General features: G+C 44.3%; 1 protein-coding gene across 1 annotated transcript in view; it reads left to right on the forward strand.

Moving 5' to 3' along the window:
- Positions 1-15395, forward strand: part of USH2A (usherin) — a 567365-nt gene that overhangs the window by 516338 nt on the left and 35632 nt on the right. Inside the window, exons 61-63 of the mRNA XM_066623430.1 lie at positions 6547-6774; positions 8534-10050; positions 13837-14158. Of these exons, the coding sequence (XP_066479527.1) occupies positions 6547-6774; positions 8534-10050; positions 13837-14158 (2067 nt within the window). The remainder of the gene's footprint in view (positions 1-6546; positions 6775-8533; positions 10051-13836; positions 14159-15395) is intronic.

The raw sequence follows: 15395 nt of genomic DNA on the forward strand, positions 1-15395 counted from the left end.
TTGCTGACTGCCCTCACTATTGGCCCGATCAAAGTCGATCTTTGTTCCCAGCCAGCACCGCAAGGAGGTGGTGATGGGATTTTGCCAGCCAAACATCTCTCTCAAGGTCTCCCTTCTCATTCTCTAACCCTCCTCCTCTTTTCCCCTGCCTCTCTCGTGCCTCCCTTTTATTTATCCCAGCCCTTCTTTCTCTGCTATGATCTGGTGGCCACCATCTTTGGTCTCCTACAACTTCAAAAGAGTCCTTGAACTCTTAGATTCTGAAGTCCTGTGAGATATTGGAACAGCATTGGAGGCCTCCAAACTTGGGCCATGCAGAACTTTGCAGCTATATTGTAAAGAGCTTTCTTGGGCTGGATGAAGAGTTCCTATAGCCTGTGGACCTTGTTTGACACTCCTGCTCTTGACCATATTTTTGTTCCTGTTATTTCTTTATATTACACATTATTATTATTTCGAATATTTATATACCGCTTTTCAACAGTAGTTCACAAAGCCAATTACATAGTAAAATAAATCAATAAAAGGTCCCCTGTCCCCAAAGGGTTCACAATCTTAAATAAATAAATAAGGTACCTGCAACACCTCCGGAAAAGATGTCATGCTGGGGTGAAGAGGGACAATTGCTCTCCTCCTGCTAACCACTTTGAGAGGCACTTCTTTGCCCAGTTCGCAGAGGTTTTCTTCATCTGTAACTTACTCGTTCTTTGGAATTCATTATGCTTTATATAAAAATCTGGTTCATTTTATCCCACACTCATGGAGTGGGTTGCAATAGTTTAAATCAAATCTAGAAAAAAAATTGAATTAAAATATCTATCAGATAAACATAAAAGCTGCATTAGGGTGTTAGCATCTGTAAGTTTAATCAGAAGTCTCACAGTGTTCAATGGCACTTACTTCCAAGTAAACTTGCATAGGATTGTAGCCTTAACGTAACATGAGCTACATCTCTTGGGCAGTCTTTGCAGAAATACAGTAACCTAAATATTAGCATGCCACTAGGCAAAATTCTCCATTTACCATTTGCCTGATGCTTCTTCTCATCTAAGATCATTTGAAAAAATTGCAAAGGCAGCATCTGGTGACATCACTGCTCCTGCTGTAGAAGTCCCAGAGCTCCATTCTTTCCTCTGCTCCCCCCCCCCAACTACATCCCTGAGTAGGAGAAGCAGGAGATGGACCTCAGGGAGATTGACATGGAGGTAACATGAACTCTGAATACAGTTGCTTATGACGCTGATGATGTATTCCACCCATCCATGATTTCTGAGACTTGCAGCTCCTTTGAAACATTTCAAAGCCTTCCTACCCCTTCAGTGGGGCCCAGAAAAGAGGCTATCAAGGAATCTTGAACTGATTTAGGAATGTTGTAGAGGACCATTGCAGAGGAATAAGGAATGCAATTTAATTTGTAGCAGACTTTGTAGAAATCCTTAATTTTGTAGCATTCATGTATCTGGACTAGAGTTGTTGATTGTGAAAGGAAAAATCACACTCATTAACAGTGTTTATGAGGTATCTGTATATAATCCTGAGTTGGTTTCAACTCCAAGGCTCGTTGTAATCAAGCTCCTTCGAAACTCCAAGACTTCATAGCAATCATTTACCTTTGGGTGTCCACCCCCATCTCCACTACTAAACTGTAGGGTATAAATTGTAGGCTTTTAAAAGTTTGTTTGTTGAAACCTAATAGATAACTGTCTTCATAAAAAACTATTAATACAACCCACATCTAATAGCAAAGCTAATTTGAATCATGTTGCATGCTTTCTGACACCAGATTTTTATGCCAAGCATGAAATTCAGTGTGCACTATATACTTTAACCTGCAGTCCATAATTTTGCATGGGGCTGTACAAGTTTGGCGATGGCAGTTTGAATGCTTCCACTTGCAAGGCTCTGAGACATAAATGTTTATTAAAAGAATCTATAATGAAATCATTTTTGTTATTTTTTTAATGGCTGCCTTGAGTATATTGGATGACTGAATGCTAGTTGTTAATCATTAAGTCCTTGTGATACAAAAACTGTTTGATAGTATTGCCATCTAGGGGCTGTCTGGGATTCTCCATACTGAAATAAACTGTAATTGAACAGGTGCAACTATTGACAGTATACATATGTTTGTCTTTATAGCCCACATGCCTTCCGTATTTCTTATGAGAAAAGATACCTCTAAAGCCAACATTTAATTCAAAAATAATTTGTCTGGACTGATTTTTGTAGATGTTGAAACCCTCTTATATTTGGGTTTAATAAAAAGGAGAAAACCTTTTTCTCTATCACATATACTACTTCATGCTCTTTCTTTTTGCCTACCAAAAAGGGGAGCTGATCATTTGATGGGGTTTAACTCTCCTGTCCCATTGTATTTATTTATTTATTTATTTATTTATTTATTTATTTTAATTTGAGGATTTTGTGAAACTGGGATTGTGGTGACTTGGGTTCTAAATCAGTGGTATCCAAACTGAGCTGTGGCTTCCTGGGGAGCTGCAGAAACCAACCGGGGAGCAGCAGATTCCTTACAGAAAACCTGCCACTCTATACAATGTATAGGATTGTAGCACTAATGGGGAGCCACGGCCAGTGGCCTAGTAGGCCAAAGGAGCCCGCAGTCAAAAAAGTTTGGGAACCATTGCTCTAAGTGAATGTGGATAAATGAAGCACTGTCCATCTAAGGAAGTGGGTGCCAGGCAGTGGGTGCCAGGAAGTGGGTCAAAAGCAGCAGTTGTGGTCAAAACAGGCTACAGTCAACCACCAGGTCAGACAAGGATCAGAAGGACCAGAGGCAGAAGACATAGTTGTGGTTAGACCTGGGTTAAGTACAAAGTGATGCAGTCAAGTCGTGTCAAGACTAAGGGAGAGGCAGTGGAAGATTTGTACTGCTGCTTTATTGAATGTCACTGCACAAACTAAGGCTGCAATCCTAACCACACTTTCCTGAGAGTAAGCCCCATTGAAAAAATAGGACTTACTTCTGAGTAGACCTGGTTAGGATTGTGCCCTAAGGGAACAAACCTGGAGCAACTGTTCTGAGGGGTTGCCCAGGCCCCTGTTGGATCCTCAGGTCACCCAGGGCGAAGAACTGCTGCTGGTTCCAGTCATTAAATGGATGGTACTGCTTAGCAACAGAGAGCTAGCTGATCAGTGCCTCTGTTTGGAAATTGGGGTGGTGGCGCAAAGAAACACCTGAGTGTTTGCACAGGAGTCTTGCACCTGAGTCTTGCTGCCAGAGTTCCCAGTTTGAGTCCACAGCTGGCTTCCCCAGGGAGGGTCTAAATGACCCCACCAAAATTCCAGTTTAATTATTTCATTATGATTGCACAAGGGCAAGAGGACAGCCCCCACCCTAAAGATCAAAGGAAGGGAAACAACAGAGGAAAGAAAGAGAAATTGAGATAGAGATAAGCAGGGGAAGAATGTGTGATTGGTTGATTAGTTGCATGTACATAACCTTTGTTATTCCCGTTAAGATAAATGGTGACTTTACATTGATAAATGCAGTTTAAGTTAAGGAGATGTCAACCATTTTTTAAACATTTATAGCAACCAGGTCTGGTTCTGGGTTGGGGGGGGGGGGCTGGGCAAAGTGCCATCTGGTGGGCTATATCAGGAAGCCGCCATATCATTGGGCCCTGGTGAGCTTAACAGTTGTAACCAGCAACAATAACTGTACTCCACTGAATGCCAGAGAGGCTGGATCCACTGCCCTCCACAGTGTCCTAATGTACCATCACTGCAGAGCAATGCTGCAGCAGGAGCATTGTGGAGGATAGTGGCTCCAGCCTTACTAGCACTAAGAGGAACACTCTGCTGTCCCCATATAGTACGTTTTCCTGGTAGTGGCAAACAGGACCCCTCACACAAATGGGAAGCTTTGGGTTGTGTAATATGAAGCTGGCTTGCCTTAAGGCTGCAATCCTATCCATACTTACCTGGGAGAAAGCTGTATTTAATATAATGCGACTTCTGAGTTCAATGCTCAGGATTGGGCTCTGACACTGTTTAGGCATCTTCACCATTATGTTCTTCGTAACCTGTGTGTCCACAGAAAAAGCTTAACCTGGATATTGATTTACAGCACCAGTTTGTTTGAAACCTGGCCCGGGTAGAACAAAGGGCCAGGAGAAAATCATGATCCCTGCTGGGTTTTGCTCACACTTGTCCATTGGTAATTCATATTCCTAACCATGGCTAAAGGAAAGTCCTGGGGCTGAGCTAGGGTTTCTTGCCATTTGGATAGCCAATAGGAAAAGAAGAATCTAGATCCCATTGAACCCCATAAGTGGGGAGGTCTGAATTGAGAAGGTGCTAATTTTGTTGCAGCATTTGCAGGGTTACCTGTACAGTGCTATCATGCTCCTCTGGGCACTGGAGGTGAACAAGGGGACTGCAGCTATGAATGTAAATCTATCAAGAAAATTTTTTTACATAGCCTGCATTCTGATTTTGTTTCATTTACCTCTAATTTCAAGTCCTGAAACAGTCTACATAAGAAGATCCCTTCTGGATCAGGCCAAAGGCCCATCTAGTCCAGCTTCCTGTATCTCACAGTGGCACCAGAGGCCTCCAAGAACACTCAAGACATCAAAACATCTAAATCCAAAGGCTTACTTTTAAAATATTTTGAACCTTGCCAGTTATCTCTTTTTGGTTGGCAACCTTCAGTCTCGAAAGACTATGGTATAAGCCTACAGCACCCAGTATTCCCAAGCGGTCTCCCATCCAAATACTAACCAGGCCTGACCCTGCTTAGCTTCCAAGATCAGACGAGATCAGGCATGTGCAGGGTAACAGTTGCTTGTTTTCCTTTCTTAATTAACTGGTGGTACACTGGTGCTATGTACAAACAGAAATAAAATGATATGCTTTACATGGAACTGGGGTCCTTGTCAAATACATCTTGCCATTTTTTGAAACTATGATTAAATTGGAGTCCATTGGACCCCAATATCTGATTAATAAATTGCTTTTTACAAACATATTAGGGTTACGTTCATGCTTTTCTTAACAAGGATAACTAGGGTTTGCTAACAATAACTTTCCTTCCCCTCTCCCTTTTCATTATTAATCTTGCCAGTGTTTGTCCTGTTGAACAGGAAAAAAAAAGAATAATTGTCACTGAAAACCATATTTATAATCAGTACTGGGGGCATCTGGAGTTTTAATATTCAGAATGGACATTGAAATGCTGCACTATGTTTATCTAAAAGGAAAACTCATTGTTGTGTGGAAATAACTATTTAAATATTTATTGCCTAACTTTTAATATTTTAAAAAAGAAATGATTTTTTTCTGTGGAAAAAAAATGTTTCTGAGCTGGATAGCTTAACAGATAATGAAATATTTAGAAGGTTAGAAGTGCCAGCTTTTAGCCACTTTAACATAAAACTGGGGAATTGACTCCTGACTTCTTTGCAGCATGAAGGAAATAGACCTAAGTACAAAAGAAGATGGGAAAGAATGTCCAAATCTCACAGTTCTTGGCACATTTGCTCAGAAGTGCAATGTGCTGTGTTTAGTGGGACCTGTTCCCAGGAAGGCATGCGTTGGATGGCAGTCTTAAATGAATGCAATCAGCTTGTCTTTAAGAATGATGAAAGATATAAAAAATTTCTTGTAATCTGATTGCTGAATGGTTGGCAACCTTCAGTCTCGAAAGACTATGGTATAAGCCTACAGCACCCAGTATTCCCAGGCAAAGCACTAAACATTTGTGCCATGGTCCACAATTAGGAATGAACTAAATATTATGCTCAATGAAGGATTGCTACCAAAATTATGTGCAGCGATGAATGTCAGTGCCTTGTGTCATGACACCCGATGAGGGCCTGCAACCCACCACATACGTGGATTGCAGAGGTAAGAAGTTTGACAACTGCTGCTGTTCTTCTGATTAAGAATTTGGCAATGTTGCTAGTGGAATGAACGGGGGTGGGTACTCGACTTGGGGTGACTTGACTTCAATCGCACTTAAGACACTGTCCCCAAGCACTCAAGTCACAGTTGTCACTGACTCACACATGACTCACAATGCGTGGGCAGTGACTCAAAAAGTGACTATGGAATCAAAATGACTTTGAGTCCCTAACTTTTTAGTATGTGTGTGTGCATGTTCATTCTTGCTTAGCATTTTTGCTGCTTCCGTGTCATGCCGCAAGACCGTGGGCGAATCAGAAGCAGGCATTCTGAAGGACGGCAGCAAACATGGTGGAAGGATAGGTTGGTTCCAGAAGGCGAGGGGTTTTCGAGGGGAGAAGACTTGTGACTTGTAAGATGTGAAATTACTCAGACTTGTAACTTGTAAGACTCAAAATTTTTCTCAAGTCAAGTTGTGACAGTTGCACACTATGACCCCCAAGTCGAATCGTGGGAGTCAGTGACTCAACTCGTGATTTGAGCTTAGTGACTTGAGCACATCCTTGGGAATGAAATATTATATATTAGTGTGAGATCTTCTGGTAAGTTTGTATTAAATAACCGACAACAATTCCTTCATTTACTCAGAATGAAAGGGAATTCTGTCTCTTTCTGCTGCAGGGAACAACACATCAAACTCATTTGTTTGGCTTAAAACCATTCACAACCTATCATATTCATATTGTTGCTGTCAACAACGCTGGACAGGTTTCAAGTCCATGGACTTCGGTACGAACACTAGAAGCTTCCCCAAGTGGCCTGAGCAACTTTACTGTGGAAAGAAAAGAGAATGGCAGGGCACTGTTACTTAGATGGGCAGAGCCTTCCAAACCCAATGGTGAAATTAAGGTAAACAAACCTAGATTCTTACTTAATTGGGGTGGAGAGTAGTTAGCTAAATAGTGCCTGAACTGACCCAGATGTCAGCTGAGTGGGGACTTCAGCCAGGATCTCCCTAGTCCATGTATGATGCTGTATGTATCACTCCACATTGGAATACAGAGCATAGGCTGTTAGAAAACAGAGATGTTTGGTTCTCTATTCAGTTCAGTTTTCATTTTTATATTCAAAAAGTAATTTAGTATCTTGTTTGACTTCAGAGAAGGTTTGGAGGAAAAAAATGGAAAAGAGAACTGAAACTGGAAAAGGTGCATTTGGTTTTTGGTCAACAGAGTGATCCAAATGATTACTTGGCTGGTGCACCTCCTTTATGAGGAAAGGGCAGCCACAACGTTTGGGGCTCTTTGGTCTAGAAACAAGGTGCCTGAGGAGGTCATGACTGAGATGTATAAAATTATGCATGGGATGGATAGAGAGGAAGTTCTTTTCCCTTTCACACAACACCAGAACCAGGGGGCATCCACTAAAATTGAGTCTTGGGAGATTTAGAACAGACAAAAGAAAATATTTCTTTATCCAGTATGTAATTAATCTGTGGAACTCCTTGCCATAGTATGTGGTGATGGCATCTGGCCTAGCTGCCTTTAAAAGTGGATTGGACAGATTTATGGAGGAAACGTCCATCACAGGTTACAAGCTGTGATGGGTACACCCAACCTCCTGGTTTTAGAAGTATGCTGTCTCTGAAAGCGAGACGCAAGGGAGTAGCAGCAGGATATAGGTATCTTGTTGTCTTGTGTGTTCCCTGAGGCATCTTTTGGGCCACTGTGAGATACAGGGAGCCAGACTAGATGGGCCTTTGAGTTGATCCAGCAGGTTCTACTTATGTTCTTAAAATGGATATTTCATGTTCCAGTTGGGGACAATGGGGACAATAGGTTGAGCACTTACCCAATCCTGAGCTGCCCAGAGCGCCCACGCTCGGTAGCCCTGAGAAGGGCTGCTGCTGGATCCTGCACCTCCCAGGCTACCGCAGGAGGTGCCTTGGGAAAAGGGAACTTTTGTCCCCTTCCCCTGAGTAAGGTAAGCAGCCCCGCAATGGGGCTACTCACTTTACTGCAAACCAAAAGGTTGGCGGTAAGGTAAAGGCACTTGTGTAGGGTGTGCAGCCCTACACGAGCGCCTTGGATCCTGTGGAGCGGAGCTCTGCGGAGCCACCTCTCATCCCTCCCCCAGGCACACCTCCAGTCCGCCACCTCCCTGCATCACACCTCCCCGTCAGGCCTCCTCCCTGCCTTCTCTCCAGCCCCCGCCGGCCTCCCCCCTCCCCGGAACACCTCCTCCCCGCCCCTGTCCCCGCCCCTGCTTGCCGTGCTACTGCTCAGCGGTCTGGGAGATCACTGAGCCACGGAAGCTGGGCGAGCGCCCCATGCTAGCCCAGCACTGGCTGGCACCTTATGGCACATTTGCAACAGTGCTCGGCGGCATGGAGCCGTGCCGCCGAACACAGGATTGCGCTCTGAATGAGCTTACCAGACTGAACCAGCCATATACTGTGGACTTTCGGCAGCTTGATAAGGCCTCTTTTCTTAAAATGTCATAAAGAGACAGCACAAACATCCCGTTAATTGACTTATTGGTGGTTTGCCATATATGACTGGTTGACTGCATTAGATGTGGTGAGTTTGAAGGTGTACAAGCCTAATATGCCTGACTGCTCTTAGTGTTTTAGCAGTAACTCTGTTGAGACCTACGTTTTTTCTTTCAGACCTACAATATTTTCAATGATGATAACCTAGAATACAGTGGCTTGTCCCGTCAATTCCTCTTCCGTCGCCTGGAACCTTTTACTCTCTACTCTCTAGTCCTGGAAGCTTGCACTGGAGCAGGTTGTAGTCGCTCTTTGCCCCAACCCATCTGGACAGATGAAGCCCTTCCTGCATCTCAAATGGCTCCTCTAATCCTTTCCATTAATGCAACCAGCATCAGACTGAGCTGGTCGGAGCCAATTAATTCAAATGGGAAAATAACACGCTATGAAGTTATTCACAGATGCACCAAAGAAAATGCTTCAGGGAACAATGCAACAACAGGAGAAGAGAAAATTGCTTTCATAGAGTACAACACTGGAAGTGATACATTTGTGTATAATGCTCGGCATTTGCAGCCATGGACCAAATATGAATATAAGATACGCGCTTGGAATTCAGCTGGCTATACTGATAGCCCTTGGTCTGCTGCAAAGACCAGCCAAGGTGCCCCACAGGGTTTGGCTGCACCCGTCGTGCAGCATATACTGGCAAACCCTGACAAACTATCTGTTTCGTGGTCTGTCCCGAAAGAACCCAATGGTATCCTGCAGTCATACAGGCTCCAAAGAAATGATATTCCATATCCTTTTAGCTTTGATGCCACTACTTTCAACTACACAGATGAAGAGTTGCTGCCATATTCAGTGTACCACTATACAGTAACTGCTTGTACCATGGGTGCCTGCTCCACCAGTGCACCAACTGGCATACGAACATTGGAGGCAGCACCAGCATTAGTGTACCCTCCTTCCCTGGAAAATCGTAGCTCAACCCAAATTAACATATCTTGGTCACCACCCCAAATTCAAAATGGAGAAATCACAAAGTATATTTTGAGACTGGATGGTGAAGAGCTGTATGCCGGGAGAGGTTTATTCAGGACAATATTGAATCTACAGCCTTACACCAAGTACGATATCACGCTGGTTGCTTGTACTAATGGGGGTTGCACAGCTAGTGTGCCCCAATCTGTGCGAACAATGGAGGCCCCTCCACTTAACATGGGTGCTCCCAGGTTGCTAGTGACCGGTTCAGAGTCCATAGAAATCACATGGAAGGCTCCTGCCAATCCCAATGGTAAAATGCAGAGTTATGAACTCAAGAGAAATGAGCTTCTGGTTTATTCTGGTCTGGATACACGGTATCATGATTTCATGCTCACCCCAGGACTAGAATACAGCTATGCTGTCACTGCAAAAAACAGCCAAGGGAGCATCACCAGCCCTATAGCTAAGATTAGAACCAACCCCTCTGCCCCATCTGGAATGTTGCCTCCTAGGTTGAAGCCACAGTCCTCAGAGACCATTTTGGTAACGTGGGATCCGCCAGTGAAGGTGAATGGGGATATAATCAATTACACCATCACTCTTCGGGACCCTATGGAAGCAGTAAAGAAAATGGTTCACCTGGATTCTTCTCACGTTTCGTTTGAGAGACGGTCCTATACCTTAGAAGACCTAGAACCCTATCATAGGTAAGCTGTGAATGAGTATGTTAGTGAGTGAATATGGTGTGTCACGTATAGTGTGAGCAGAAGTCAACAAGATGTCATCAGATCAAAAACAAATAAAAGCATCATCAGAGGCTATACATTAGGAAATGCTGACAGCCTACGGCCATAGTAGCCAATCTGACTTGGGAGATATTTCTACCCTCTCAGATATGGTATAATCTGCTTGTCACGGTGGGTCTGCTCCCTGCTTCACCCATTGGCAAATGATCTCCATCCTTTCACCTGCCATTTTTCCTTTTTGTTTCTTCAGAGGGGAGAATATTGTTAAAGTACTGCAGAAACTGGAAATAGAATGGGTAGATGAAAGAGCAAACATAAGATGAGCCCTTCTGGACCACAGGAAGGGTCCAGCTTGTTCAACTTCCTGTTTCCAGCAGTGGCCAGCCACAGCTTCTAGAAAGTCCACAAGCAGCACCAACACACCTGCAAAAGGGAAACATGCACATCTCATAATACTTCATCTCTAGTAGCAAGTTGCTGAATGAAGTCTTGAGTTTTCCCAACATTTTAATATAAGTTTACTGACTACTACAGATTCTGTAGCATGTAGACTTTACAATCCCACAAGTGGTCCTGGCCTTCCTCTGGACACTGAACATTTCAATTTTACTCAAAAAGCAGTTTCAGCTTCAGCTTGCTCAGTACTTGCCAACTAGTCTCCCATGTCAGAGATCAACTGCTTGCCTTCCACACTTTCAGCTATGCCACAAACATTCAAATGGTTATGTTGAGTTTGATTATCTGTATTGTACAATTGTTTCATTATTTGATCTACTAACAACTCCTACAATTCAAGTTTATTCTCAAAAGCAGTGGTTCCCAAACTGGTGGGTCAGGAACTACCAAGGTTCCACCCTTAAGGGCCTGCTACAAGGCCCTGCTACAAGGGCCTGCTTAAGGCCCTGCTACAAAGGCAGTGACAGTGCTGTGGAGATCGTCATGCTCCCACAGGGCTTATTTCTAGTTTTTGCATAAAAAGAGTAGCTGCTGATCAGCAATAAGCCTTGGAGGAGACTGCAAGGCTCCAGAATCCTGCAGGAGGCCAGTTCTGCCTCCAAGGTAAAAAATAAGTCCCTTGGAAGTGGCAGCACTGTGATTGCTGTGGCGCCATTGCTACCCCCCCCTCTGCCTCCCTCCCTGCCCACAACGATACCTACCTGGTTCCCAACTCCCCTATAGGGGATTGGGAACCTCTGCTCTAAAACCCAGTCCTCTTGGTGCCTAGCACCACCAGAATGAGTGTTCTGGTGGCACTAGGTGGTTTCTGGCTGTTGCAAAAGACAACATACTGGAGCACACAGCCTGGCCTCCACTGCAAACAGCAGGCAGCTGGCTCTGTGCATCTGCGGTCACTGGACACTTGTGCACAGGTGTGCACAGAGAGTGGGAGCAAGGTGGAGTAGGCAGAATGGGGCATTGACTATGGCAGGGAGGAAGACAGATTGGGTATGGGAATGGGGCAGGTTTGGTAACAGCTGCATCTGCCGAATTTTAACCTCTTCCTGGCGTCAATCCTTCAACTCAGATCTACACAGACTTACACCACCTGTATAGCTGGTATGGTCCAAATAGACCTGATATCCCAGCACAAGCTTACCCCAGGGCAGAGAAACAAATGTCCCTTACCATGAGGAGGCCTCTGAAGGTCCCATGGGATAGAATGGGCACCATTCTGGTGCCACTGCATTGCCGCATCAGGAGTTAGGATTGGACTGCCCATTTTAGAAAGACTGAAATTTTAATTTTTTCAGATGCTTTGATACTTCTAGCTTGTGCTGTGATCTTGCTAAACTTAGGCTGCAATCCTAACCCTTTACGTCGGTGCTGGAAAGCACCGACATAAGGGCAATGAAGTTCTAAGGTAAGGGAACAAACATACCCTTACTTTGAGGAGCCCTCCATGAGTGACACCCTACTGCAGGATGCAGCACACATCCCATTGGCACTGCTATGCCAGTGCTGGAAAGTACTGACATACGGGGTTAGGATTGTGCCCTTAGTATCTGAACTACCTAGTTTAACCCCTGAAATGCTGCTTTCTTTGTAGTGATCATTTTTTTAAATCAGGAGAGTCAGTTTTCTTAGCAATATGATATTCTGGTTGCCTATGAGGCAAAATACTGCATCATTACTGTTATCTATTGTATTTGAAGCAGTGGATCTTTCAGCGCTTTTATTTTATAGCATACACCGCATCTTATTTAGGCAGAAATTAGAATGCTAACTAAGAACCCAATCCTATGCATGTCTACTCAGAAGCAAGTCCCACTATAGCCAATGGGGCTTACTCCCAAGTAAGTGTGGATAGGATTGCAACTTTAAAGAGCTACATACAAGCAGTAAAAAATAGCACATTTACTCATCTATTTTCAATCGATACCCTAAAAATATGTCATGACTTTATTAAAACTTCCTGTACAAAGCATTGAGCAATTCTTGCCACATTTATCCTGACATTTATTGGTATTGCTATGCCAGTAAATTGCTGAGAATACCCAGTGGTCTTTATGGCTGAGAAGGGGGTTTGATCTGGGACACCCATGTCTAAACCCCATGCTCCTGCCATGGTACCACACTCTTTTTTTTTCATCAACGATTGTATTTTAGGGATGTCTTAAAATCTAGATGAATTATGACACTACTAGCTGTCATTATAGTATCTGTGTTCAGATCATTTTAAACATAGGTTTTTGGTTTATTCCCAGTGCAGTATAAATACATACATGCTGTACAGTCAAACTGATCTCTTGCATGTGTGGAGATTCTAATGCACACAGAGTTCACACATTTGCAGACCTTTCCCTGTTCATTTCAGAAGAAGGTAGCAAAGCAACCCATGTGTGGATGCATGTGTATTGTATTGGCAACCTTCAGTCTCGAAAGACTATGGTATCGCGCTCTGAAAGGTGGTTCTGGCACAGCGTCTAGTGTGGCTGAAAAGGCCAATCCGGGAGTGACAATCCCTTCCACACCGGGAGCAAGTGCAGTCTGTCCCTGGTCTGTCTCCCTGGCTATGGGCCTTCCTTCTTTGCCTCTTAGCCTCAGACTGTTGGCAAAGTGTCTCTTCAAACTGGGAAAGGCCATGCTGCACAGCCTGCTTCCAAGCGGGCCGCTCAGAGGCCAGGGTTTCCCACTTGTTGAGGTCCATCCCTAAGGCCTTCAGATCCCTCTTGCAGATGTACAGCAAAGTGAATAAGAAAATTTACTCATGCAGGAGCTCCATGTATGTATGGAAGATTGTAGATCAGGACATTTCTATGCATTGCAGTGGTTCTCAAACTGATGGGTCCTGACCCACCAGCCTGAGAACAAATGCCATTGCCCCCTTAAAGGGTGAGGAAAGGGGGAAGGCAGCGACGCAATCCCCAGGATTGCAGGGGTCCTAAGGTCTTTTGAAAAACATACCTGAGTCCTTGATGGCATCCGGGTGGTACAGGGAGCCCTGCAAAGCTCCCCGCATCTCTAAACACTGACAAAATGCGATTGCAACCCACTTTCTGGTTGCGATTGAGTCACTGCCTTCCTCGTTTCCCCACCCCTTCAGGGGGGGCAACAGCAGTAGTTCTCTGGCTGGCAGGTCGCGACCCACCAGTTTGAGAACCACTGATTTATTTACTTTGGAAAAATCATTGCTTTCTTGACCAGACTTTGAATAGGGGCTCTCTTTGGGAATTATTTTATGCTACCTATATAAGCAGCATATCAGTCTGTATTCTTTTAACCAACTTCTGATTTGTATTTCTAAAGGTATGAAGTTCAAGTGCAAGCCTGCACAATCCTTGGTTGCACTTCCAGTGAGTGGACATCTGTGCAGACTCTCCAAGCACCCCCTGAACTACAGTCCGCGCCACTCATAGATATCCAATCAAGCCCTGATGGATTCCATTCTGTTGTCTCAATTGTATGGACAGGCCCCAAGAAGCCAAATGGAAGGCTCTTATATTATGAGCTTTACCGAAGGAAAGTGACACGCAGCCAACTAAACCAAGACCTGACACTTGTTTATAATGGCTCATCCACCTCCTTCAAAGATGCCAAGCTCCTGCCCTTTACAGAGTATGAGTATCAGGTATGACGCTGAGAGAAAGAGGATCTAAATCTTCAAATACAATAAATACTCCTGGGCATCTTGGCTGAGACATTTGCTTGACAAATTGTTAATATAGTGTATAAGGCTATGCCTTAAACAGTACAGTAGCCTCAGAAAATCATTACAGATCATTCCATACAGATCAGAAAAATTGGTCACAGAGAAATAAATACAGCCAGCATCCTTTCTTTGTAATAGTGATTTCCATTTTAACACATGTTTGTTTTGTGACATACAGAAGTTGACATATCCCCAGGGGCCTGGTGCTGAATAGTTATGAATGCCTTCTGCCCTTTGTTTAAAGGAGCTCTAACTTTTTTTGCACACTCTGTATACAGACATACCACATTCTGTTCTTGTAGTGTAACTATCAGGATCCAGTCTTGGTAGGGTGGCCTGATTCCAGATGTAACTGTTCAGGTGCCCATTGTGTTGCTTGAGCACTGTAGTCTAGCCAGAGGGTTCTTAGCTACATTGTAAACTTTGGAAAAAAGCTTACAATGACTCCAACACCAATCCTAAGCAACAGTTCCACCAGAATACGTGTACCAGTGGCAGTGCATTCTTTACAGCCATTGCAAATGGCAATCCTTGTGAATAGCCGTATGCTTCCAGACTGCCACCAGAGTCACTGTGAAGGCCCTGCACTCAACGCCAGGGTGAAGAAGACCTGCTGAAGCCAGTAAGTCTGCAGGGCGGATGTAATGGGGTGGGGTGGGCAGAACAGGGGGAGGCCCCGGGGCATGTCAGAGGCGGGAGGGGGTGGTATCCAGTGTAGGTGACTTGCACTGGATGCTATTCCCTCCAGAGCAAGCTGACATGCCCCCTTTGTCTTGGAATTGTGCCAGCTAAATAGCTAGTGCGGGGTCCAAGGATACCCTTGGTGGTCACAGGGTTACAGAAGGGCAAGGGAAAATATTTTCCTTTCCCCTTCCAAGCCTCCCAGTTCCACTCACCCCCCCCCCCCCAACATAGAAAGCAGCCCAGCCTGTTTTGGCATGGGAGAAGCATAGAACCAGGTTGCTACTCCCTTCAGTAATTACTTCTGGTGTCTCCTTCTCTGGACAGAAACAGAAGGCCCAATGAACTTAGGCATTTACCTTTTACCCCTGAGTGTTCTTGGCAGGCCATAGTGAATCTGCACAGCCACAGTTTAGAAGTGCATGATTCTCCATTTATTTTGTTCTGTGAGAAATGCCTGGCATCTTGGAAGAGT

The sequence above is a fragment of the Tiliqua scincoides genome, chromosome 1 (genome assembly GCF_035046505.1).
Source record: "Tiliqua scincoides isolate rTilSci1 chromosome 1, rTilSci1.hap2, whole genome shotgun sequence".
NCBI classification, from domain to species: domain Eukaryota; kingdom Metazoa; phylum Chordata; class Lepidosauria; order Squamata; family Scincidae; genus Tiliqua; species Tiliqua scincoides.